This window comes from Vombatus ursinus, unplaced genomic scaffold (genome assembly GCF_900497805.2).
Source record: "Vombatus ursinus unplaced genomic scaffold, bare-nosed wombat genome assembly UNPS02014821.1, whole genome shotgun sequence".
NCBI lineage: Eukaryota > Metazoa > Chordata > Mammalia > Diprotodontia > Vombatidae > Vombatus > Vombatus ursinus.
This window is the reverse complement of record NW_020954599.1, coordinates 6,051,208-6,078,705: the sequence shown is the minus strand read 5'-3', so window position 1 is coordinate 6,078,705 and position 27,498 is coordinate 6,051,208. Positions and strand designations below refer to the sequence as shown.

The 27,498-nt window shown below is 36.6% G+C and overlaps 1 protein-coding gene across 1 annotated transcript in view; it reads left to right on the top strand.

Annotated features, from left to right (window-relative positions):
- The window catches only part of GRID2 (glutamate ionotropic receptor delta type subunit 2), a 1,698,202-nt gene that overhangs the window by 1,405,067 nt on the left and 265,637 nt on the right, over positions 1 to 27,498 (top strand). The window contains exon 12 of the mRNA XM_027837543.1: positions 19,694 to 19,832. Within this exon, the coding sequence (XP_027693344.1) occupies positions 19,694 to 19,832 (139 nt within the window). The remainder of the gene's footprint in view (positions 1 to 19,693; positions 19,833 to 27,498) is intronic.

Here is a 27,498-nt window from a genome sequence, read left to right as displayed (position 1 = left end):
GAAAGAAAGAAAGAAGGAAAGAAAGAAAGAAAGAAAGAAAGAGAAGAGAGGAGAGAGAGAGAGAGAGAGAGAGAGAGAGAAAGAATATCTCTAGAGGGAAAGGAAATATAAACAATACAAACAAGGCTTTAGTTACATTAGACTTAACAGGCATACTTCCTTTGTGACCAGAAAGAAAGAAGGTAGTAGGCAATAATGCTGATAAGTTTTGAGTAAGTAATGATGATAATTTTCAAAATCACAGAAATTTAGATTTGGAAGGTACTTAGGCCAACTTATACCCACTACCACATACTAGAGAAATGATCATCTAATAGAAGGCCTCCACTGATCAAGAATCCATCACCCCTTGAGGCAACCCATTCCACTTAGGGATAGCTCTATTGGTTAGAACTTCTTTTTCCTGAAAAATAAAGCCTCACTTTGATGTTTTACAACTTTTCCTAATGTATTTGGTTCTGTCCTCAGGACTCAAACAGAACAGGCCTTATCCTCTTATCTACCTTTAACCCTTCAAATACTTGTAGACATAGATCTTGTTTCCATTGAGTCTTCTCTAAAAAATTAGTGGAAGAGTAAGAATTTACCAGTTTTTCTCTTGTACTTGGGGTGAGGGGGGGAGGGTGAGAGGAGCTATGATTCTATATCTCAGTTATTTAAACCAAGATATCCTTCCTTTGGAGAAATGTTAGTGTACCGTAGCATGACAGATATATCCCTTATGGACATCCAACTTGTTTTATTCTAATTCATTCACAACCAAGCAAACTTCTGACTTGATCTTCCAGGCAAACCCTTTATACCAGCAAAGAAAGCAATAAATGCTAGTCAGTACTTTATCTAATATTAAATCCACATGACTTCTCCATCCACTGACAGATTGCAATCCTTCTATAACTTAGTAGATACATTGAATTATAGCTAAAGGATGGATTGCCTCACCTTGCTAAGAAATCTGAGATGATCTTAAAGTCTCATCAAAAATGCTGGGGAGTACCTGGAGGGGGTCCAGTAGTTATATATGTTTTATACATAGTAAGCACTTAGTACTTTTTTCGTTCATTCCTTCCTATAGTTCTTAAAGGTTAGTCAAGGGCTTTACATGCAGTATTATTTGATTAACACAATAACTCTGTGACCATTTTACAGATGAGGAAACTAAGATTCAAGGAAGTTAAATTACTTTCCCAGGGATATACAACTAGTGTATGAGGTAGGATTAAAACCTGTGTCTTCCTGCCCACAAGTTTACCTACCACTTTATCTACTACTCAGATTGCCTTACTGATCACTTACTAATTATTCTACCTTTTGTGGTCTCTACAACACCTGCCATATGACATTTCATAGTTTCCAAGATTACAACTTATTTTCTTATTAGTAATGTTTTAGGTTGGTCGTTTCCTGATGAAATAAAGGAAACATCTCAATTTTATCAATTACATCCAAATTACTCATTACATGGGTGGCCAGGAAACAGTATTAATTTTCTCTGGTTATCAATCTAAATTAGATCCAAATCACAGTGGTACCTGTGTGAAAGATTTCCTTCAATAGATAATCCTTTCCATTGGATGTTAATTTTTTTTTTTTGATGAGGCAATTGGGGTTAAGTGACTTACCCACCATCACACAAATAGTAAGTGTTATGTGTCTGAGGCCGGATTTAAGCTCAGGTCCTCCTGATTCCAGGGCAGGTGCTCTATCCACTGTGCCACCTACCCGCCCTGGATGTAATTTTTTTAACTGCCACTTTAGAAAGTAGGATTTCCAACCTGTCCTCAGATATTATTGGATTGATTTGACTTTGAAGCCAGTCACCATCATTAATTTATTAGGCTCCTACTTTATTAGACTACATTGGTTGTACACTAAAAGGGGAAATAAAGTAGAAGAACAAATGTCACATTCTTGAGGTTACAGGCAAGCTTGAGGGCATAGGAAAGAAAAAGCTGTGGAGCCAGATTTTTAAGGTTTGTGGTCTTTTTCTCTAGTCTTAGTTCTGGATTGTAAGCATGAATCATATTTCCCCTATTTCCTCCTGACTAAGCTCAGAGGTTCCTAATACTGATTAATCAAATCCAGTCCTGATTCTTTTCAATAAGTGACATTTATTAAGTGAATACTATGTGCCAGGCACTATGCAAAGTTCTAGGAATACAAAGATAAAATGAAACATCCTCTGCCTTCCAAGAATTTATTTAACATGCACAGAAATAGAAAATCAGCAAATGAACAAGCCTAAAATAAGCATAAGAGAGATGAAAAATTAGAGGAGAAATAAACAAACTGGAAACAAAAAAACCCATAGAAATGATAAATAAAACTAAAAGCTGATTCTTTGAAAAGATCAATAAAATGGATAAATATTTAGCAATCTAATTAAAGAGGGCCGAACATCAAATGAAAATAACAGATGATCAGAGTGAAATCTCAACAAAACTAGAAGAAATAAAAAGAATAATCAGAGCCTATTATACAGTTATATGCTAATTGAACTGAGAACACAAAAGAAATCAAGGATTACCTTCTATAATAAAACATACTCAAGCCAAATAGAAATTTTAAATAACCCAATCTCAGAAAAGGATATAGAATTAGTTGTAAAGGAACTACCAAAGGAAAGAAAACAAAAAACTTCTGGCCTTGATGGATTAATAGAAGAATTCAGTCAAACATTTAAATAAAAATTAGAACCTACATTTTGCAATTTATTCCACAAAACTGAGAAAGAAAACATATTACCAGATTCATTTTATGAGAAAACTATAGGTATAATAGCCAAACCAAGGAAAGTTAAAGCATAAATGAAGACCCTTAGACTTAGGTAATTATTGAACATTGATTTTTTTAATTGTATAAAATCCTTACAGTCTACAATTTATCCAAGAAGTCATTCATCATGACCAAGTTGAATTTGTGGCAAAGGTGCAAGAATGGTTTAAAATTGGGGAAAAAATTAACATAATATTATTTTAAGATAATATTGATAATATTGTTTATCAAAATAACATCAAAAATAGTAACATAATATTATTTTTAATATCCAAAATTAAATGAGTATTATCTCAATATATTGGGAAAACCTTTGACAAAACACAACATTCATTTATGGTTTTTTTTTTAAAAGCCTGCAAAGTAAATGCCTCAAAATGAATTCTGGAGTGGCAGAACCCACAAAAGGATGGAGTAAAACAGTTTTCCAGCTCAAGACAACTTACAAGGGTAGGAAACCTAAAGCCTCAAGGCTACATGTGGCCCTCTAGGTCCTCAAGTGTGGCCTTTTGACTTTGTGAAGTTTGAATTAGGTCAAAGGGACACACTTAAGGACCTAAAGGGCCACATGCAGCCTCAAGGCCACAGGTTCCCCACCCCTCAGTCTTAGAAGGACATTCAGGAAGGTCTGTCACAAAGAACTGAGTGCAAGCTAGTCTAATGTAGGCAACCCCACTACCAAGATAGCTACAAATCTACACCTTAGCAAGCCAGCAACAGCCTTGGGGGCAACCGAATCAGCAGCACTGGATTCTGGAGCTGAGTCCACAGAGAGTAAGGGGGTCAGACAATTGGTCAGATGGATTTTAGAGGGGTCCCTTTGCTGGCAGTAGGTGCAGGACTCTGTTGCATTTCCCATACACCGATGAGGGCTGCAGTCCTGGATTGCAGCCCCAGTACGAGAAGGTACACTAGTACATCAGAGCTTGTAGCTTCAGGAGAACCCAAATACTGGTCAGAATTCCATGGTGTAAAAGAGTGCTTGTGGTCACTCACAGACCAGAGTACAGGTCAGGAGAGAAGTGACCACACCTCTAGATTGTACCTCTTTGGAAGAACTAAAAACTTACAGACTCCCAGAACTGGCTCTGAAAACAGATGCACAAAAAATCTGAAGCTTGAGCTAGTGTCCCCCTGCTGTGGAAGCAGAGTCCAACTGTAACATAAAGCTGAAAATTGAAAAATAGGCTGGGGAAATGAGCAAACAACAACAACAAAAGAACCTGACCATGTAAAGTTACTATGGTGACAGGGATGTCCAAAACACAAACTCAGAAGAAGACAGCAAAGTCAAAACTGCTACATCCAGATCCAGAAGAATTTTTAACTCTACACAAAGGACTATAAAACCATGCATGTCCTTTGATCCAGCAATACCACCACTAGTGCTATATCACAAAGAGATTAAAAAAAAAGTAAAAGGACATATATGTACAAAATATTTTAGCAGCTTTTTTTGTGATGGCAAAGAATTGGAAATTGAGAGGATGCCCATCAATTGGGGAATTACTGAACAAGTTGTAGTACATAATTATGTGTAATACCATTGTAGTCTAAGAAATAGTGATCATGATAATCTCAAAAAAAAAAACCTGAAAAGACTTACTTGAACTGATACAAATGAGCTAAACCAGGAGAACATTGTACATAGTAATAGCAATATTATACAATGATCAACTGTGAATAACTTAGCTATTCTCAGCAGTACAATGATCCAAGACAATTCTGAAGGACTTAATGATGAAAAATACTATCCGTCTCCAGTGAAAGAACTGATGGAGTCTGAGTACAGATCAAAGCATTTATTAAACTTTATTTTTCAGGGCAGTTAGGTGGTTGAGTGGATAGAATACCGGCCCTGGAGCCAGAAGGACCTGAGTTCAAATCTAGTCTCAGACCAGACACTTAACATTAGCTTGACATTATGATCCCAGGCAAGTCACTTAACCCCAATTGCCTCACCAAAAAAAAAAGAAAAAACTTTATTGTTCTTTTTTTGTCTGTTTCCTTTTACAACATGACTGTTATGGAAATATGCTTTGCATATAATCTATAACAAATTGCTTGCTTTCTAAATGAGGGGTAGGAGAGAGAGGGAATTTGAAACTCAAAATTAAAAAACAAAGGTTAAAAATTGTTTTACATGTAATGGCAAAAATAAAGTATTAAAAACTGAAAGCATAAATTACTTAGGTATGAGTTCCCTATTCAATTTAAAAAAAAAACTTCTGAGAAAACTAGAAAGCAATCTGACAAAAATTGGGCTTGCTTCAACATATTACATATATATGGAATATATATGGAATATAACATATTCCATAATACATTCTAACAGAATATGTAATCCTAATATTAAGGATCTTAACATTTAAAAGTAGAAATGGACTTGATAATAAAACTTTTCCAGCTATGGGTAAGAAATAGATTCAACTAAACAAAGGATAGTAGCAATTACAAAATGTAATATCTCAAGAAATTGAAAAACTGCAAAGCTTCTTCACAAATAAAATTAATGCACTTTATGGCAAGAAAAGCAGTCAAATGGGAAAAATATTTGATTCAAATTTCTCTCATAACAATTTGGTATTCAAAATAACCAATCAATAGAGAGAGAGAGAGAGGGAGAGAGAGAGAGGGAGAGAGAGAGAGAGAGAGAGAGAGAGAGAGAGAGAGAGAGAGATCTATAAATAACCAACAGAAATTCCCTAGTAGATAAGCAGTAAAATATTATGAACAAACAATTCTCAAAAGAAAAATTGCACATTGTTAATAGCCACATACAAGAATACCCCTAATTACTAATAGGAAATAAATGACCTAAATGTACATACCATTTGACCCAGATATTACATTACCATACTTTATTCCAAGAAGACCATTGGCAAGAAGATATTCCTAATATACACCAAATATTTCTAGCAGTACTGTTTGTGATATCAAAGAAAAGGAAAGAAAGTAGCTGCCCTTCAACTTCTTAATGTTTTATGGTACACTAATGTAATGAAATGTTCTTTGTCCTTCGTTCTCAAAGAGGACCATGACATCAGAGAGGTGATGCCATGCCATGCAAGTGAATTGGATTTAGGTGAGAAAGGGCTGTGCAAAGTCACCAGCCTCACTTTCTCCTCCAGAGTCATCTGGGTCCAGTGGTGAGATACAGATCAGTGTGACTGGAGATGGACCTGAATGCAGTGGGAGACCTTGGCCTTTTTAAGCTAAGATCTTTAACAGGCCTCAGTTTGACTGAGACAATGCCCATTCAGTGATTAAGCCTAGGAAGAAATCTGTAATAGAATACTACTGTGCTGTAGGAAATGATGAATGTAATCAATATAGAGAAATATGGAAAAATCTAGCTGCTTGAATTAATGCGGAGTAAAGTAAGCAGAGCTAAGAAAACAATATATACAATAAGTACAACAATGTGAATGGAAAGAATTATTTTTTAAAAAATCAAATGTGGATTTGAAGAAGCATAAACAATAAAGCATGGCTTGAAAGAAGAGATATGAGAAGACACTCGCACATCATCCCTTTGCAGAGGTTTAAGATCTAAAAGTGTAGCACATATCTTTAGATTTTTTTGAGATATTGGTCAGTTATGCTGTTTTCTCTACTTTTTTTATTTTTTGTCTTTAAAATACTATTTGTTATATAGGATGTCTCCCTGGGAAGGGAAAAAGAAGAATTCTAGGGGAAGCTATGGTGATGTAAAAGATATAATACATGAAAATGTATTTTTAAATAAAAAAGAACAAGTCAAAAAGAATTTTTCTTTTCCCACTCCAAATCTTACTCCTCTCTTTCCACTAATCAAGCTTAGATTTATTTCCACCTGCCCAAGAAAAGATTTCTAAGTTAAAACAGTGAACTAGGTTCTAAAAGATACACATCAGAATTTCTTTTGAACTTTGAACCATTTTTTTTTTTTTGCTTTTATGGTGAGGCAATTGGGATTAAGTGATTTGCCCAGGGTCACACAGCTACTAAGTGTCAAGTGCCTGAGGCTGGATTTGAACTCAGATCCTCCTGACTCCACGGTGCCATCTAACTGCCCCTGAACCATTTTTAAAGCTGATTGAAAATGTATTGCCTTCTTTTGGCCTCCTGGAACAAATGAGACTTTTAGGCAATGAGGCTAGTCTCAGAAGTACCAAGGGTAATTAAAAACTTTACTAAAACATCCATTTCATATTTGATTCTTCCTGACAATTCCTGCTTTTGCACAGCAAAATGGCTGTAATTTTCCTTGGACCTACTAATTGATTGAATATCTGAAAAACAAAGTCAATAATGGCATTAGAATTTCATATCATGGTTTTATATAGTGACTTGGACACATCTATAATTATTTTAATATATTAAAAACCAATTCTTTCCTCCAGAATGGCAAGCCTCATTTCGACTGAATTTCTACTCCCAGCTATTTGACAAACTTCTAGTCAGTGATCCTCTGCAGCCTTTTCATGCTTTCATTTCATTTCTGTATCAGTCTTCAGATCAGTGGACAATGAATGAATGAATGAATGAATGAATGAATGAATGGAGTGAGTGAATGAATGAGTGAATGAATCAATCATAGATAATAACATTTATTGAGCATTGTGCTACAAATGGCCAGGAAGTGGTGTGAGGGTCTAGTTTTGAGAAAGCTAAAGATAAATCTCACCTATTTGAGCCCAGGGTTCTTGGTGTAAAAACCAGGTTCTGGAGGGAAGGGAATGTAGAGGGTGGATGCAATTTAGGTGTCATCATTTGGAAATGTCCAGAAAGGGCTGTGGATTCCAAACTTAGAGCAAGGCAAGGCAAAAGCTAGAGGCAGCTAGATGATTTAATGGGTAGAGCACTGGGCCCGGATTCAGGAAGAACTGAGTTCAAATCTGGCCTCTGACATTTTACCAGCTGTGTGACCCTGGGCAAGTCTCTTAACTTCTCTCTGTCTTAATCCATTGGAGAAGGAAATAGAAAACCACTCCAGTATCTTTGCCAAGAAAACCCTATGGCCAGTATGATCCATAAGGTCATGAAGAGTCAGACGCTACAAAACAAGTGACAGCAACAAAGGAAGAAGCTAATCTAACAACTCGGCTTGCCCCAGGAAGAGTCCACGTTGTGGTGGGAGGCGAATGAGTAGATTGAAGAGGTGAACAGAATGTAGGCAGCATGATTTGGAAATGACTGAGAAGTGCCAACAGAGAAAACAGGTGGGAATACAGAAAAGGCATTTGTTCAAACCTTATGGGAAATGGCATTTGGAAAATATACGTAGTATTTTGCTCCCTTTCCAAACCATTTACTAAAGCATTTTTTTCCTTCTTACTGAGCAATTAGATTTTCCTTTGGCACTTGCTACACTGCTGAAATATTGATAAGGAAAACAAAATCCTACAAACACACAACAAATTGAGCGAGCAAATAAAAATATGTAAAGTTAGAGAGGAAAGAGATGAGAAATGCCAACAAACTGACCTGTATGGAGAATGAGAGAATAGAAATTGCATTGCATTTCTGAACCAAACCATCTGAATACTTTCTGAATGTCCTTAGCACACTGCTTTGACATGTTTTTTTTTTTTAATGCAAGTTAATTACTAAAATCACAAATGCTTTAAGGAGTAGAAATAGGAAAACAACTTTTTTCAAAAAAAAAGAAAAACCTCTTTCAGCACTTTGGACAATTACTACAAGGGTTAATGAAAGGCTTCTTGACTTTTGTTGGCACTCTGGTGAAACCTCTGGAACCCTTCTCAGATTAATCTTTTAAATAACTGAAGGAAATACTAAAACTGAGTTAGAAGTTAGTAAAAAAAAATAAAGACATAATTTTTTCACATTCAAGTTCACATATGCTCCTGAAATGTGTCCCTATTTTCCTGGGAGTCCTTGGCCCCCAAGAATTCCTGCCATTGGATATCTGATGGGGGGGGGGGCTAGTTTTTAGTCTAATACAATTAACATCTTATAATGTAGGAAATTTACTGATATCATCAAAAGTAAATATAGTACTTAGGGGACCGCTCTCTGGCACATTGTGACCCAGAAAAGCTCTCCTTGGTTCAGAGTACTCTGTGATGCTACATACATTCAAGACCATGGCTAACTTTACTTTCAGTTGCTACTGGGATGGCACAATTAACATGAAGTCAAACATTTGGTGAAATACCATGGCAAAGTGTGAAAAGAAGTAATAACATAATATTTCCCTCATAACTTGGACAAAGTATCTCACAAATACATATGTCACTGAGAAGCTTGGTTTTGTCTAGGGAACACATATAGAGATGTGTATACATGTACATCCAAAAGTGCACACACAGATATAGAACTCATACCTTAACTCTACTCTATCTCATACTGGGCTGCCAATGTCCTCTAGTGATATTATCCTGATGTTTCCACAAGACCAGCCCCCCACTGGTTTCATGCAGCATGCAGTCTCTACTGGGTAGTGCTTCATTGTCTTCTAATCATTTAATAGAATTGTGGTCTTAGATTTTAAAGCATATTTGTCTCTCCTCATTAATTTTACAGATGAGAAAAATGAGTCCTGGAGAGATTAAGTGTCAGTAATGGGCAGTAGTCCACTGGCATCTGCTTAGTGGTGGGGGGCTGATCTTACAATTAAAGATTTATTTGGGAAATGGTTGTAGAGCTTCTCTCTGCTTACAATTTCTTGCTTTATTCACAGTCCTCTCTGAAGTGCTAACTATTCTCCATATTAAAAAAAAAATTGTCTCTCCTTTAGTTTATGCTCCAGAAGCTCTTTTTAGGGAGACAAATCCCTCACATAGACTTTATCAGACTACTTTTCTTCATACAAACACAGGGGAATTAGTCAGTGTTGGCTCTTGTATTTTGCCCTCTTGAAGGCTAATCTTTGCTTCTTGGGCCCAAGTTCCTACAGAATACAGAAGTGTTAATCAGCTAAGAAGTATTTAATCTGGCTTTCGACCAGATCCCTGCTCAATATTAACATCTCTGACTAACTGAATTTATACCTGATTCAAGATTAGAAGTTTGTTTTTTTTTAACTGATTTCCAACCTTCACCTCTACATAATCATCCTAAGTGCTGCCCTTCCAAGTAATTACCTAGGACTAGATATTTGGATTCCCCTTTTTCACAGCCTTCAGCAATCCCCTATAATTTTTCATGCAAATTAATTTGACCCAGAGCAAAAACTAAACCAAAGAGGAAAGGTAATCATCTTCATACGGTGCCATCTTATTTCCCTTACCACATCTAAGTAGCTAGCAACTAGTTTTTAAGACTAAGAAACCCTATTCAAACTAAGAGGTACAATATGAAATTTGTTTGATCCTCTTAGTTTGAGAATAGGTTGAGTGTAGCAAATGTAAGATGAATTCAGAGGCTGAAAAATATTATTATGCCAACTCTTAATAAATACCTAATAAATAACCTAATGCTAACAGAATGATTTTTAGAATTGCAGGAGAGAGGGGTAAGGTTTAGTCTTGGAGGAATAAGACATTTGGATTAGCTTTTTAAGAGAATATTGTGACTTAGCTGTCAACTAAACTACAGTCCAGAGGGGGGATGGTTATTTTAAAGTCATTAAAATTCACAAGAGTCTTTTGAGCAGCATTAGGGAAAGGAGGTAGCAGAATGGATGAACCAATTTAAATGTTTTCAGCCCCAAATGCCAAAAAGTTATAAAAAGATATGTTAGCTGACCCACTGTGCTGTGAGCTTCAGTTGCTCTCATTAACTATTGATCACTTAAGATGTAGTTCCCTTGATTAATGGAAATCTTTGCAAACAGCTGTATGCATTACCAAGACTTCCAGCTGAACCACACATTTTCAAACATTTAGAGCCTCATAAATAAGACATTTGTTTAAAAAAAAAAAAGAGGAAATGAAGCTTCTAATTTCAACATTTCTTAACCTCTAAAATGTTAATTCACCCACTTAGGATGAATCAACTCTTCCAGAGCAATCCTAAACTGAGAATTTTATAATTAGTAGTTTGGAAAGGTTTATTAGTCTGACATAGATTAACCATATGACTTTGAAAAAATTTAGAGTATATTTTTCATTGAAAGAAATGTACCCTACACATAGTAGTAAGTTAAAAAAATGTTTAATTGAATTCTTAGTAGATGAGGTTTGTTTTTTCCCCATTTCCTGTGGAAATGAATAAAATGAGAGGGGACATCCAGACAAGGGGTTACGGCAAAAAAAAAAAAAAAAAAATTAAAGGCTGATGATCAATGATGTAGTGGATAGAAGGCCAAACTTGGAGTCAGAATTATCTGGACTCAAGTTCTACCTAAACACATAGTAATGGTATGAAATTGGGAGCATCACTCAGTCTTTCAGTGCGCCAGGCAAAAGCCTATCATCTACTGATAAGATGCTGATTTGTGTCAATGGAAAGACTTTACACATTAGAATTTGTCACTGATGAAATCATGATCCAAACAATAACTACATATTTGATAACAGATAGAAAGTGTGTCTTGTGTAGACTGTGAAAGTTATCCAAAGTTTTGAGGAAGGGATTCAATATAAATATTGCAAGTATCTCTAAGCAGTACATCCTTGGTATTTTACTGAAGGACATTTATATTCCCATAATTTATTTATATGCCCACTTGATTAACTACTATTAGAAGCAGAGTTGGTATAAATGGATACTGCCACCCCATCTAACTGGCTGGAAATTTAAGGTGGATGATTGACTTTCAGTCATCTGTTTCTTTTCTGAGAACAATAAGTTGTTTGTTTTTTTTTAAATTAATTTCAATACAACAAACATGTGCTACATGCCAGGCACTTGGCTAAATGCTAGAGATACAATGATGAAAGCCAAACAACCTTTGCCCTCAAGGAATTTTATAGTCTATTGGAGGTTGGCTTGGGAGAATGAGGTTGGGGGTAAGTAAGAAAATAGCAGTTCCAAGATGGAGAAAGTGCTATGGACTTTGGCAGTGAGGAGAATCAAGAAAGACTTTGTATAGGAAAGGAAGTGCTTGAGCAGAATGGCAAGTGAGGAGCAGATTTTGGGGGAATTGAAATGCTAGTCTAAGGAATTTGTCTTTTAGCCTAGAGGCAAAAGGGGAGGTACTAAGGTTGTTGAGTAAAGAAGTAAAATAGTCAAACCTCTGTCTTAGGGATATTTGGGGGGCTGGACCAATAAAAAATGTCAGATATCAATTGTGGAGATTTTCATGAGCTCTAGATCTAATTCAATTTAATTCACATTTGAGCTACAGAGATTGGCACCTGGAAGTTAAAAGAACAATCAGCCACTTAGGTTCATTTGATATGTCTAGGTGCTATTTTAATTTTATTATAATTCCCTTTTTGATTGAAGGGTTTCAAAGGCATTTAAATTGGAAATAGTCCATTATAGTGAGTGCAATTAAAAAAAATATTCATTAACTACTTCTGCTAATCTGAAGCTCTATCTTCAGCAATTACTAAGTTCATTTTTATCTTCAAGAAGCCCCAAAACTGAAATATCACCTTCCCTGATTTCATCAGAAGAATCAGGGTCTTATTAGAAATAACTCTTTTTTTATTAGTTTGGGATAATCTAAATTCTAATTCACTTAATATTCAACTGATATTAAACTTTGAAAAATGAAAGCATATAAATAATTGGGAACCTTTTCACTTTTGGAAACCATTTCACTGGAAATGTAAATGAGAAACTAGAGTAAAGTTCCTAAAGTAGTGCTGGCTGGGTATGACCATTTGAATCGCCTGACAAGAAAGATTGTTTCTATTCCATATTGTCCCCTGTATCTGGAGAAGATCAATTAGACTTTTTCAAATGAAAATCATCTTCTTATAAACGTCATCATCATAACCATCACAAAAATCTCTTAAAACCTTTTCTCAGGAATGAAAAAGTTAGCATAAAACCACATTTCTCTTTGAACAGCAGTTTGTCTAAACTAGTGAAATCCAGGTAATGGGTGTGAAGAAATTACTATGGATCCATATTTTTTTTCACAGCAGGACCCGATTGAAACCCATTCAGGCCTTCTCATCATGGGTAACCCTTGTCCATGTTTGTTGTTATTCAGTCATTTTCCTGTAGTTTCTGACTCTCAGTGACCTCATTTGGGGTTTTCTTGGCAAAGATACTGGACTGGTTTGCTATGTCCTTCTCCAGCTCATTTTACTGCAGAAGAAACTGAGGCAAACAGGGTTAAGTGACTTGGCCGGGATCACACAGGGAGTAAGTGTCTGATGCCAGATTTGAACTCAGAAAGATAAGCCTTCCCAACTCCAGGCCTGGCAATGTATTCAGTGTGCCACATGCTGCTCTCTCCTTTATAGTGGTGGCTGCTAGATCATGAATGACTGACTCCTTAGTACTGAAATGCTTTCTTTCCTGTTGCCTGCATTGTTTTTCTTTGATTTGGTAACTCTCAATTTTAGCGATAATATTCCTGGGAGTATTAATTTTTAATTTTTTAGGAGGTGGCTGGTACAGGCTTTCTGTTTCTGCTTTTCCCTGTGATTCTTTGGGCAGACTTCTTTTGAGATTCTTTTTTTGAAATATAATATCTAGTATCTTTTTTTATTCTGGCTTTCAGTTAATCCAAATTATTTCTCCTTGATCTGTTTTGCAAGTCAGTTGCTTTTGTATTTTAATGAGATGCCTAACATTTTCTTCTTTTTTTGTCTTTTGACTTTGTTTTAATGTTTCTTATTCTCTGATGGAGTCCTTATCTTCTATTTCATGCATTCTAACTTTCAGGTAGTTTGCTACTTGGCAAACTATAACTCTTATAACTCTTGTGCCAAGCTGTTAATTCCCTTTCCAATTCTTTCTTCTATACCTCTCATTCCTGTTTCACTTTTTCCTCTAGTGCTCTCATTTCATTTATAAAACATTTTAACTTTTTCATCTCCTCCAGGAATTCTAATTAAACTTTCACCCAAGCTGTGTTTTTCTTTGAGGTGTTGTTTGTAGATGATTTGGAGTCATTCTCATCTGGCTTTGTGTCTTGAACATCCTTGTCATTGTAATAACTTTTTTATGGTAGGATTCTTTTTTTTTCTGTATTCTTGGTTTTTTTATCCTACTTTCTGACTTCACATTTTATGTTAAGATTGGGCTCTATGTACATAGTGGAGATAATTCCTGAGGTGATCATCATGTTTTCTTTGGATAATGATCGTTATGTTATTCTAATATTTCAAGGTAGCTCATGCTGAGAACCTGAAAACTTCCAGTGCTCTCAAATTGGCCTGATTTAGGGCAAAGTCCAGTTTCTGTACTCTTAGCTACACCTGCACATTTGTTAAAATGGAAGTCCAGTAGACTGTGACTAGTCTCAGCCCCTTTCAGCCAAATAAACAGCTGGTTCAGAATGACAGAACTACAGGGTCCCCTTTGGTTTGTGATTCCTGTTGTGGTTATTCCAATATAGGCTTAAGACTAGAGGGCAGCTAGGTGGCACAGTGGGTAGAGCAGCAGCCCTGAGGTCAGGAGGACTTGAGTTCAAATCCAGTCTCAGACCAAACACTTAACACTTACTAGCTGTGTGATCCTGGGCAAGTCACTTAACCCCAATTGCCTAAAAAAAAATAAAAAAAAAAAAAGACTAGACTAGAAACTATAATTGAGACATACCTCTCTCTGCTCCTGAGATTTGAGGCTTATAACTGCTGGTTTTTCCTGAACTTGCTCCTTACTCTTTATGCCACTAGGGCCCATGACTACTCCTCACCCTGGAATACCAACTCAAGGCACAGGTCCCCCACTCAGTCAGCTCTGAATCTATCAACTGGAACTGTGTAGTGAGCAACCAAGCTGGCAATTTACATCTATTTCAGCACTCTTCATAAATTTAGTTCCTTCTTTGCTGAATTTGCAACTTCTGTCTTGTCCTGTTGCCTGGCCTTTCCCTCACCTGGAATGGCAGTTTCTGGCTAAACCTTTACAATCTCACTTAGTTTGAGTTTTAAGTGACTTATATTTTTGAGTCTAAAGATCATTCTTGTCACCAATCAATCAATCTACAAATATTTATTAAGCATCTTCTATATGCCAAGCACTCTGCTAGGAACTAGTGCTACAAATATAAAAGTAAGATAATACCCTGGCCTCAAGAAGCTTGATTCTACTGGGGAAGGGGGCATGATGGAGAGGGGATATATAAATAGGTACATAGATAAGTAAACACAGTGTACTTAATACCGTGTACAATAATGTACAAAATAAATACAAAGTATTTAATAATGTACAAAATAAATACAAAGTAATTGGAGTGGTATATACCAAAAACAAGAGAAAATCCTGGAAGTTCTCCAAGTGGCTTTTGAGCTGGATCTTAAAAAGCACTAGTCAGGGCTTGGGTATGGGGGAAGGACTTGCAGAGGCAAATAAGCTGAAGATAAATTGCTGCATACAGGAAACATGAAGTAGGCCAATATGACTGCAACATAGAATATGAAAAGGGAAGAGTGGAGTCAGAGCCTGTAGGGGGAGAGGAAGCCTGGAAAGATATTCTGGGGCCAGATTGTAAAGAGCTTTAATTGTAGATATGAGAATGTATGTTTTATCCTAGGGGAAATAGACAGCTATCGAAATTTCTTGAGTAGGGAAACAATATGTTCAATCCAGTGTTTTAGGAATATCAACTTGGCAGCAATGTGGAGGATGGATTGGAGAAGGAGGAGGCTAGATTCAGGGAAGAACTTTCAGGAGGCTATTTCAATAGTCTGGACAAGAAATGATGAGAGCATAATCTGGTGTGGCTAGAGTGGAGAAGACAGATGTGAGAGATGTTGAGAAGGTAGAATTGACAAGGCGTGGTGACTGAGGAAGAAGAAGGAATAATCACAATGTCAAACACGAAGAAGTCAAAAAGGAGAAGAACTGAGAAATGACTGCTGGATACAGAAATAAAATAATCATTGGTGACCTTGAAGAGAGTAGTTTTATTCAAGTTGGGATTAGAAACCAGAAAGGGATTGAAAAGGGAGTTGAGGTGAGAAAATGGAGGCCATGATTGCAGATACATTTTTTTTGGACTTTGGCAGAGGAAAGATAGAGGTGGTAACTTGAGGGTTTGGTAAAATCAAGTAAACTTTTGGCTATTATTGTTGTTGTTTTTTTAAAGGATGAGTATCTCTGTGAGCAGCAATGAAGTAATGCTCCAGTTTATAAGGAGGACATGAAGAATAGGTAAAGGGAGAATGATCAAAATGGCAAGATCCCAGCAGACGTAATAGAGGATTGGATCATCATCACAAGTAAGGGGTTGGCATGGTCAGGGAGAAATTAGTTTATTCTCTGTAGCTGGAGCATAAGAGGAAAGAACTTGAGAGGATCAAGAAGAAGGCGTTAAGGAGATTAGAAGTGAGGAATTGAGGAAAAGATAAAGCTCATAATGGTTTGGGCCTCAAAAAAAATTTCAACGAGTTCTGATGAGATAAAAGGAAAGGGATAATGTTGGTAGTTTAAAAAGAAAAGAGAAGATTTGGAACAGTCATCATAAGGGGTTCAATGAGTTCAATCAATCTGGGAAGAATAAAAAGATTGATATGGAGCATTGAAGTCCAATTGAATAGCATAAAACTTTAGTATCTCTAGTTATCAAAGTTGGTTTACTTCTTCCAACAGTATTTATAGGAGGAGTGGAAAATAATATGAGTAGTCTAAGTTGGGATTTGGAAAGGAGTAGGAGGTGACAGGATAATGGGACAAGGAATATGAAGATGGAAGTTAACTAAAAGATTAGAATTTTGAAAGGAAAATATTGAAGTCAGAGGAAAGAAACAGAAATCCTGGTTAAGAAAATGCTAGAATGAGAAGAATTTGTGGTGAGGACAGAGGAAAGTCTTAGGAGGAATGAGGCACAGGGAGAGATGGAAGAACAGGAAGTTCTTGTCATCTAGAGAAGTTTAAGAGCAGGTTTGTGATGGAAAAATCGCAGTTATTACCAACCCTGGATGTGGACAAGTTAGAGTGAAGTAGCAATCCATGAGATGTGAGGAGAGTCCAGAACAGGGAATCCAGGGAGTTTGAGAAGATAGCAGCATGTAAACCGAGATTCCCAAAGAGAAGAGCAGGATTTGGGCTAGAGAGGAAGACTGAAGCAGTTATTAAACTCCTTCACTAAGAAGTAGTTTATTCTCACAACAAATATCCATTTTGTCACTACCTCTGTTGCTCTATACCCAAATATTTTCCATCAAAGTTCTCTGCTCTGATTCCTGAATTTCCTCATGAGTAAATCTTAGTAATAAAATTATATTCAACTACCACCTATTCATTATTCTGCTCCTTTTGAGCAATAGTGAAAACACTATTCCAGTCATAATGAAATCTAATGATAATTATTTTGAATTTACATGTGTGAATGAAGCTTTCTACTTCCCCTTGCTTATGACCCATACTTTCTACTTTTATATATAAACATCTAAAGTTTTATTTTTGAATCTCTTATAAAATATATGATCCTGTGAATTGCTGAGCCTCTCTGCTCATCCCTACTTCCTATGGTGTGTTTTCTCCTCTCTGTGGTATCTGGATTGACAATTATATGAGGAAGGTTCTTTCTCTTACCCCATTTTTCAATTAAAACTTTTTTGTCAATTACAAGACTTTAGGCAAATACATTTTTACCTGGCTGCCAGGTTACATCCCTGTCCTTTTTCTGCCATTTTCTAGAAATTCAAATTGCATTTCCCAGCACCATCTTCTTAAAAACTTACTCACCAAATCTGCCTTTCTCTTCAGAAATCTCTACTTTCAATTGTTTGCATTTTGTCTAGTGAATATTTGTTAGATGAATGAATTAGTTAATTAATGAGGTTGATTAGAAGACTAGCACTAGCTGTATAAAACTGGGCAAGTCACAACATCTCAGAGCCAGAGTTCTATCAAACGTAGAATAATGATAATAACACTTATTTTTCAGGATTTCTGTGAAGGCTAAATGTGATTGTGTTTATAAATTACAAAAAAAGTTTGTTGAGGAGAGTGAAGGTTAAAAAGATTGTAAAGGTTATAAAGAACTTTACATGTCAAACAGAGCATTTTATATTTGCTACTGGAGGTAAAAAGAAGCCGTTGGAGTTTAATGATTTGAGAGAGAAGGGTAACATGAGCAGACCTATGCTTCAGGAAAATCACTTTGACAACTTAGAGTAAGATGGATTGTAGTGGGCAGACAAATTAGAACACTATTGCAATAGTCTAGGTAAGAAGTGATGAGGGCCTGCAATGGGGTGGTGGCTTTTTGATTGGATAGTAAGGGATGTAAATTCTAAAGCCTTATAGTAATCAGATGGCTTTTTCAGAATTAGGCAACAAGAAAGATTTAAAAAAATGATGGCAATGAAATAAAGTATCCTATGACTATTAAGTCGCAGGTATTAGCTTAGCCAAGGTAGTCCTATCACATTTCATGATCTTACCTTAGGATAAGATATTCTATTTCTATAACCTTTATTTATGAATAGGATAAAATATACAGTAACTGTTTTTAAGTTTATTTGATTTACTAACTTCATGTACCTTCAGCCCTCTCTCAAGCAGGTCCTACTTACAACAATAAAAATATCTGTAGATTTTTGCCAAACTCAAATGATTCTAGGATTTAGGATTTGAAAAGAACTTAAAAATCAAGTCATTCCAATTCCACATTTTATAGGTTAGAAAAATGAGACCCAAAGAGCCCAACACATTTTAAGTAGAACGTTAAGTAGCAGGATCATAATTCATATCCTTATCCTCTACTCCCAAATCCAGTAGTCTCCCAACTATTTTATAATCCTAACACCTTAATTGCATTAAGTTGTGGGAATGGTATAACCCTATTAGTTATTGATGTTTCCTACTTTTTGTTTCAGTAGACCAGTTTTCCGACATAACTTGCAACATAACCTGTTGAATCTACATACAAATGCATTTTCTTATGGATGGTAAAATCTGATCCTTATTTTAATCAAAATAATAATTAGCCTTGAGAATAGAAGATTAACCAGAAGAATAATTCATGATTTTTCAAATTGTTCTTCCCTTATTGATTACCTAATTATCATTGTCTTTCGTTGAATGACTTCATACAGATTTTCTACTCTATATTTATTTAATTTCCCAAAAAAAGTCATATAGCGTTTTTTAATAGCTATCTCTCCCTTCTTGCTTTTATCTTTTGAAAAATTGAATGCATTGGGTGGGGAAGAGGATGTTAAAAATGTCTTCCCATAGTTTTAGAAAAAAAGCTATTGTGAGAATCAGTAATTAAACTACTCTGTCTGTATTTATACCCAGAACATGATCTCAAAGGTCTCTTACAGCTCTAAATTTTATTATATGGTTATAATATGCCCAAAGAGGTGTTAATCAGGTTGTGTTCAAATTACATTTAAAATTCAGAGAAATAGTAGGCACTTCATGAATACTTATTGATTGATTGACCATTCTTAACTTTTGCCTGCCAACAAATTGTGTGCAATCCAGCCATTTTAACTACACTTGCTTGGACAGGAAGACATATGAAAATGTATGGTATGAATTCATAAATCATCAGAACCACTTAGCTCCTAATAAGCATATCTCTAGAAAGGAAAGAATATTTTTAACTTCTTAAGCTAAAAACATGGTGATCTTTATAAATGCCTGAGGGGAAATAATTACTGAAAGTATACTAGCACTGGGTAATTAAAAGGTTTCTTCTTAACTAAGGTCACAGCACCCTCTTATGAAAGGAAAAAAAAATCAAACTTGTAAGGATAGTAAATGATCAAAATTTGTGTGTCCTCTTACCTAGTTTTGATAACTGTACTGGCATCAACGATACAGGCATCACTGGTCCTGAAATGGCATGTTTTTAGAGTGCTCTGGACATTTTAAGAACCCATCAATATACATTGCTTTTTCAATGGATTAACATGCTAAACTTTTCTTTTCTGACCAGCAGGTGGTGAAGTCCCTTACACAACCCTGGCCACTCGAATGATGATGGGAGCTTGGTGGCTCTTTGCATTGATTGTCATCTCATCATACACAGCTAACCTTGCGGCTTTCCTCACCATCACACGAATTGAAAGCTCTATCCAGTAAGTAGATACAAATGATGCTGGTAGAGATGATGATGAAGATGATGATGATGATGATGATGATGATGATGATGATGATGATGATGATAATGTCTAGTCATTATTTTATCCTACTAGGTTATGGAAATGATTGTGTCATTTTATAAATTAAAAATTAAATAATAACAATGACAGTCTTTATATAGCATCTTCAGGTTTGCGAAGTACTTTACAAATATTATCTCATCAGATCTTTAAAGCAACCCTGGGAGGTAGATGCTATTATTATCTCCATTTATAGATGGGAAAATTGAGGCTGAAAGGTTAAAGAACTTGCTTAGAGAGGCATAGTTTGTAAGTGTCTGAGATCAACTTTGAACTCAGGTCATGACTCCATGTCCAACACTACTAGAGGTAGGATGGAAGATATGGGTATGTAATGTTTGTAGAAACGTGGCAAGGATGGATAGTGTTTGTGTATATAAATTTCCCTGAGAGGAAATATGTTGGGCATGATATTTTAGATCAGATTATCTTTCTTCCCCTTTTTAATTGTATTTTCATTTTTTATCATGGTCTTAATAATATAAATATTTAATAGTTTAAGAACAAAAAAGAGAATCCACTTTGAACTAAAATGGTGAAGTCTCATTCATTTTTAAAAATTTAAATGTTAGACTATTTTGAAGGAGGGATTTTCCTACTCCCTGGACAATTCAATTTCAAAGAAAAACCTTGAGAAGACGGAAACAAATTGAAGTTTGAAATTGGTTTAAAGAGTAACTGATTGCTTGAGGGGAACACATTTTCATGATTCCAAATTCACCAAAAAGCGTGCCAGTAAGGACTAGAACAAAAAACTGTGTTCAGAGAGAACATACAAAAAACACCACATTTGGTGCTTTACTCGGGCCATATCAACCTCAAGCTGCGTATCAAGAGAAGATTTTTTTTAAGAATCTGGTGTTCTACTTCCAATGACAATGGATCCCCTCACTAAATATCGCTATGTTTTCACAGAAGCCCAGTACTGTGCCACCAATTACTACTGTAGCTCAAAATAGGAATAATTTGAACCCATTAGGGATCTAAGTTACCTTGGCAGAAAAACACAATTCCTTTTAAAAAAAATAATGTAAAGGTCAACAAATAACCACTAAGCTATTCATTTGTTGCAAATTATTATAAAAATAGAAACAGAATTAGTTACCTCTAAAAGGGACTGAAGTGTTTTTCATCATCTCCAATTTCCTGTGAGCAAATTGAAAACCTAGTGCAGGAATATAGACTATAATTGATAGTGGGCTATCATTCATATAAGAATACTATGCCAATTACTCAGCCTCAAATCAGAGCATGTATCAAGTAGTTTGTAAGGTAGTGGTGATAGTACTGAATAATGCTAACTTTACTCCTGTTCTGGTCTATGCCATGAATTTAAAACAGCAGGATTAAGTGATCTGCATAACAGTATCTTGACTAGATTCATGCCACATTGAAATCCCACCTCCATGCCATAATTAAAACATGTATATACATGTATGATTCCTAAATCCTTGATAGAAATCGATATATTACTAATATATTTTTAAAATTAATAATACATCCCGACCCCAACCAAAAACTCTTTGCTCGGGAAAAGCAGTTAGATGTTCTGACCTATAAATGAACAACTTACTCCAAAATATTTTTTTTCAATTCAACAGATATTTGTTTAATTCTTGTTTTATAAAATAGGATAGCCTCATATTTCTGTCTGATTCTGGATGTCTCACAATTGGTTAAATTAAAATAAAGAAAGAATACAGCAGTGGAAAGATTAGGATCCCGATTCAGAAAATACTTTGCCATCCTTTGGATCTCTCAAATTTACTTTTTTCTTCTCTATTTCCTTTCTGTGCCAGCTGACATTTTTACAAGTCACCAGGGGATGTGATAAATGCCATTCTTTCTAATCTTATGTGCAGACTGATTTGGCAGAGCAAAATTAGATCGGAATAAGGGTTGGGGGAAAGATCCCTGTTCCCATATGAAACAAACAAAAGTTTATATTTCAGCTATGTTTCAAAATACCATTGCCAAAAATACTTCCAGGAAATAGCCTTGAGAGTTTCAAAGACCAATTTGTCTTACAAAATTCTTCTCCAAATGAAAGCAGGGACACATGTCTTAATCTCTTTAACCTATTTAGTTCACTCTTCTCTTGTACTGGAAGGATGTGACAGTGCCTATTCTTTCTAGTTAACATTTTCTGTGAAGTTGACATATTAGTACCTACCATACTCCATTCCCAGAATAACTTCTACAGAGCAGAAACGGCAAGGAATACAAAAATAGGATATGTCATCTAGGGAGAGAAAAATGACCTTCCTTGGCTGGATGATTGACATAAATTCTTCATGGTTTAGAAGGAGAAGTCAAATCTGTTTCATTGTAGGGATTTGAATAATTGTTATAGAATTACACTCTATGCTCAAAATCAGTACAGTCTAATTCTCCATCCGTCATTTCTTCTAGAACAAAAACTCAAAAGTCCTTTCACACCCTCACCCCCTATCCAAGGTGGTATTCAACCATGGGGAAATAGAAAAAGAAAAACAGGAATTTAATTTCCATTTCCCTTCACGATGCAATAGATCAGCCCACTGTATTCTGCTCCATGATGTAATGTCACATAACAGGTTGGCACAGTTGGAGAAGGGGTTTCCAATATCCTGATCAGTTCCTGAAGGAAAAATATAGCTGCTCCAAGTCCCTGGTAGCAATTTTGCTGTCTCACTCTCACTAAAAGACAACGACATGTGGCTAGTTGCTTTCTAATGCATGTGAAATGGAGCAGTCTTTTCCCTAGTGGCAGCCACCCTGTAGGGGATATTGCTGAAACGGAGCTCTACCAGAGAGATGCTGATGAAATTCCCTTTGCTATACTGAAAGTCACATACCACTTCCAATAAAGCCAATTTTGTTCAGTATTATTCACAGTAACCGTTATCTAAATAAAGTTCATGCTAGAGCAATTATATACATTAATATCTCAGACTGAGGATTACTATTGCTCTTGAGCACTTTACGTATGTAAATAAGCCTGAGTCTGTATTTAAATGGATTTCAACCCAACACTGTGTACTTTGTTGTACTGTGCTCACATGTACAAACTTTGCGATAGGGTTTTTGTTGTTTGATATTGTGTGTGCGTTGATTTGCTTTTACCCAGACTATGATTTCGTTGAAGTATTTTGGTATGGTAGAAAGAACACTGACCTTGGATTAAAAAACTACCTCTGATACATACAACCTAAATAACATTGGGCAAGTCATCTTTCCTCCCAGGAAAGAATTGTCTCATCTATAAAATAAGAAGTTGGAATAAATGGCCTCAGATCCCTTTTAGCTCTGAATCTATGATCCAACGATCCCTTTCTTGATGTTTTTTAGCACCTGGGGTACTGTATGGCTGAGTGACTTGCACAGATCTCATAGAAAAAATGTCAGGGGCAGGTTTTTGTTGTTGTCGTTCAATCGTTCAGTTGTGTCTGACTCTTCATGAACCCAAGAACCATAGCATGCCAGGCCCTTCTATCCTCCACTATTTTCAAAGTCTGTCCAAGTTCATGTTCATTGGTTCCATGATGCTATCTATCCATCTCAAATTCTGCCATTCCATTTTCCTTTTGACTTAAATCTTTCAACATCAGGGTCTTTTCCAATAAGTCCCATCTTCTCATTACGTAGTTAAAGTATTTAAGCTTCAGCTTCAGTTTTCCACCTTCCAGTGAAAAGCTTGAATTACTTTCTATAAGTTTTGACTGATTTGATCTCCTTGCTGTCCAAGAGGCTCTCAAAAGTCTTCTCCAGCACCACAATTCAAAAGCATTGATAGTTCAGCACTCAGTTTTCCTTATAGTCCAATTCTCACTGCCATACATTGCTACTAGGAAAAAAAAAAAAAACATAGCTTTGGCTATATGTACTTTTATTAGCAAGATGATGTCTCTGCTTTTTGTTGTGCTGTCCAGATTTGCCATATTTTTCCCTCCAAGGAGCAAGCATATTTTAATTTCATGGCTGCAGTCACCATCTGCAGTGATCTTTGAGCCCAAGAATATAAAGTCTGACAATGCTTTCTTCCTTCCCTCCCTATTTGTAAGGAAGTGATTGGACCAGTTGCCATGATCTTTGTTTTTTGGGGGGTTTTGTGTGTTAAGCTTCAATCCAGCTTTAACCATCTCCTCTTTTACCCTGATCAAGAGGCTTCTTAATTCTTCTTCACTTTCTGTCATCACCTTGGTATCATCTATGTATCTGAGATTATTGGTATTTCTCCCAGCAACCTTAATTCCAGCTTTTGATTCACCCAGCCTGGCATTTCTCATGATGTACTCTGCATAAAAGTTAAACAAATAAGGTGACAACATATAGCCTTGTCCTACTCACTTTCTAATCTTAAACCAATCAGTTATTACGTGTTTGGTTCTAACTATTGCTTCTTGGCCTGCACACAAGTTCCTCAGAAGACAGGTGAAGTGATCTGGTACTCCCATCTGTTTTAGGACTTGCCACATTTTATTATGATCCACACAGTCAAAGACTTTAGTTTAGGCAATGAAGCAGAAGTAGATATTTTTCTACAGCTCCCTGTGCTTTCTCTTTCAGCATTGTCCAGAAGTGAAATAGACTGGCTTGAGGGGTGCTAAAGTGCTTCTCAGTGGAGGTTTTTAAGCTTATCTTATGCTTGAAAGCCACACAGGTGGCCATTTGTGAGGTACATTATAGTAGAGATTTCTTTCCAGTATGGGTTGGACTAGAAGGTGAGGCTCCTTTCAACTTTCAAAATCTTGTGATTCTATGACATGAATTTTTACACCTCTCCCTCTGCCTTTCCATATGAAACCCTGATCTCCATTCATACTGCGATTTTAATTCTTTGACCTCCCAGTTCTCTCCCAGGTGATCACCTCTATACTGGTCACATTCTTCTGCTTTCCCCAACTTCATCTCTTGGTAAACCACTTCAACAATACACTGTCCTCTTCTCTTTAGCCTTCTGCCCCTTCATTATCTCACTAATTGTGCCATGCCAAGCTTTAACCTTGGAGCACTCCCCCCATCCACTGCCCTTCACTCCTACACACATGCTTCTGAACAAAGGTAGAGAAAATCATGCAATTCTTCTGACTGAATCTACTAAAAATTTATGTTACAGAACATCAACAAGATCCTTACTGCTATACTACTTACCACCACTTCCCTAATCAACTCATTATTCCACAGTGGCTCTTCCAAACATTTTCCTCCCTCTTTAAGCCTCCAATAGCACCATCTCAGCTAAGAACTTTGCCAAATATTTTACTGAAAAATTTGAGACTATTCTCCTAAGAGCTCTCTCTTCTCTTCCTTTCTCATCTCATCTCACCCAGATGCTTCCTGTGGCTTCCTGTCTGTCTTCTCCTTCAGCCTGCTCTCACATGAAAAGGTAGCCCTACTCTTTATAAGGCAAAGCTCTCTACCTGCACAAGTGATCCCATTCCATCCTGTCTCTTCTAGCAGATTGTCTCCTCTAACATCCCGACTCTCTCACTTCCCTTTAATCTCTCTTTGTCTGCTGGCTCCTTCAATGCTGCCTACAGTTACGTCCACATCTTCCCCAACCTAAAAAGAAAAGGTACAACAACAACAACAAAATCCTCTCACTTGATCCTTCCATCCCCACCATTATTCCGTATTTCTTTTGCCTTTTGCAGTTAAACTTTTGAGAAGGCCATTTACAATACATGTCTCCACTTCCTCTCTTCTCACTCTCTCATTAACTCTCTACAACCAGGCCTCTGATTTCATCGCCCAGCCAAAATTGCTCTCTCCAAAGTCAATATTGATCTCTTGATTGTCGAGCCCAATTCATCCTTCTTGACTTCCCTGTCAATCCCCCTCTTCTCCTTGTACTCTATTCTTTCTCAGTTATCAGGACATTATTTTCTGCTGATTCTCTTCCTATCTATCTAACCATTCCTCTGTCTTCACTGCTGTATTCTCATCCAGATCACTCCCCATTGACTGTTGGTGTCCCACAGGGCTCTGATCTGGGCCTTCTTCTCTTCTCCCTTTATACTACTTCATTTGCTAATCTCATCAGCTTCCATGAATTTAAATATCATTTCTATGATTATGATTCTCGAATCTACCTATCTTGCCCCAACATCACTGTTGATTTCAAATCTAACATCTCCACCTGCATTTCAGACATCTCAAACTGAATGTCCAGTAGACATCTTAAACTCAAAGTATTCAAAACAGAACTCAATAACTTTTCCCCAAACTCTTCCTACTTCCAAATTTCCTTCTTACTGTCAAGGACACCACTTTCTCCCTAGTCCCTCAGACTATACAATCTGGGTGTCATCCTTGACAAACAACTTTTAAAATAACAACTCACATCAAATTTTGGAGTAACAGAGCCAACAGAACATATTGGTGATATATTTTTTCCAGGCTAAGACAACTTAGGAGGTTGGTAGGAGAGGTCTGTGATACTGATGGGGGGCCAGTCCAAAATGCATGTGTTGGCAACACCAGGAGTGGACCTTGGTGGCAGCCACAACAGCGGCAGCAGAAATTTTGGGACTTCTTAGCCCAGAGAGAGTAAAGGAGTCAGATAACTGGTGAGAAAGAGATTACAGTGGACCTTTTGCTGGTACTGATTGCAGTTAGAGCTGATTGGCAAATCTATTGCCCATGAGCAGTTCTGCGTCCCATTCCAGAGCAGAAAGGAGTACATATGATTGGTCAGAAGGGAGCAGGGGGCCTGGTCACAGCCTCAAGGAAGAGAGGAGCAATAGTGCTGGTGACAAAGAAGAACAAAGGTTCTTCCTGGGTAAAGATCAAAGTACAGAACAAGAAAGCAGTAACTACTCCTCTCCCCAGAGCTCACCACCTTGGAAGCACCAAAAACTTGCAGATTTCCAGAACTAGCTCTGAAAACAGTAGCACAAAAAAGCCTGAAGCTTGGCACACTGCCTCCCCATTCCCCAGTGAGCAGAGCCCAACATTAACGTAAAGGTCAAAGGGAAGAAATAGGCTGGGAAAATGGGCAAACAACAACAGCAACAAAGAACTTGCCTACAAAAAGCTACTGTGGTGGCAGAGACAAGCAAAACACAAAGTCAGAAGACAACAATGTGAAATCAGCTACAAGCAAAGCCTCAAAGAAAAAATATTAATTGAATTCAAAGCCAGAAAGAATTCCTGGAAGAGTTCAAGAGAGAAAAGTGGTAGAGGAAAAAATTGGGGGGAAAATTAGAGTTAAGCAAGAAAATTATGAAAAGAGAATTCTTATTATTGTTGTTCGTCCTTCATTCTCAAAACAGATCAATGACATCACAAGTGTGATATCCTTACTTGCATATGAGTGGGATTTGAGTGAGGCAGTGCTGCATAAAGTCATCAGCCTTGCTTTCTCCTCCAGAGTCATCAGAGTCCAGTGGCAAAACAAAGGTCAAAATGACTGGAGATGGCACAGGAAAAGAGAACTAACAACTTGGTAAAAGGGGTACAAAAATACTGAAGAAAATAATAAATTAAAAAACAGAATTGGCCTAAGAGTAAAAGAGTCACAGAAGTCTGCTGAAGAAACTCTCTCATCCCACATCTATGATTACTTGGTAAATCTCATCAATTCTGCCTTCACAACATC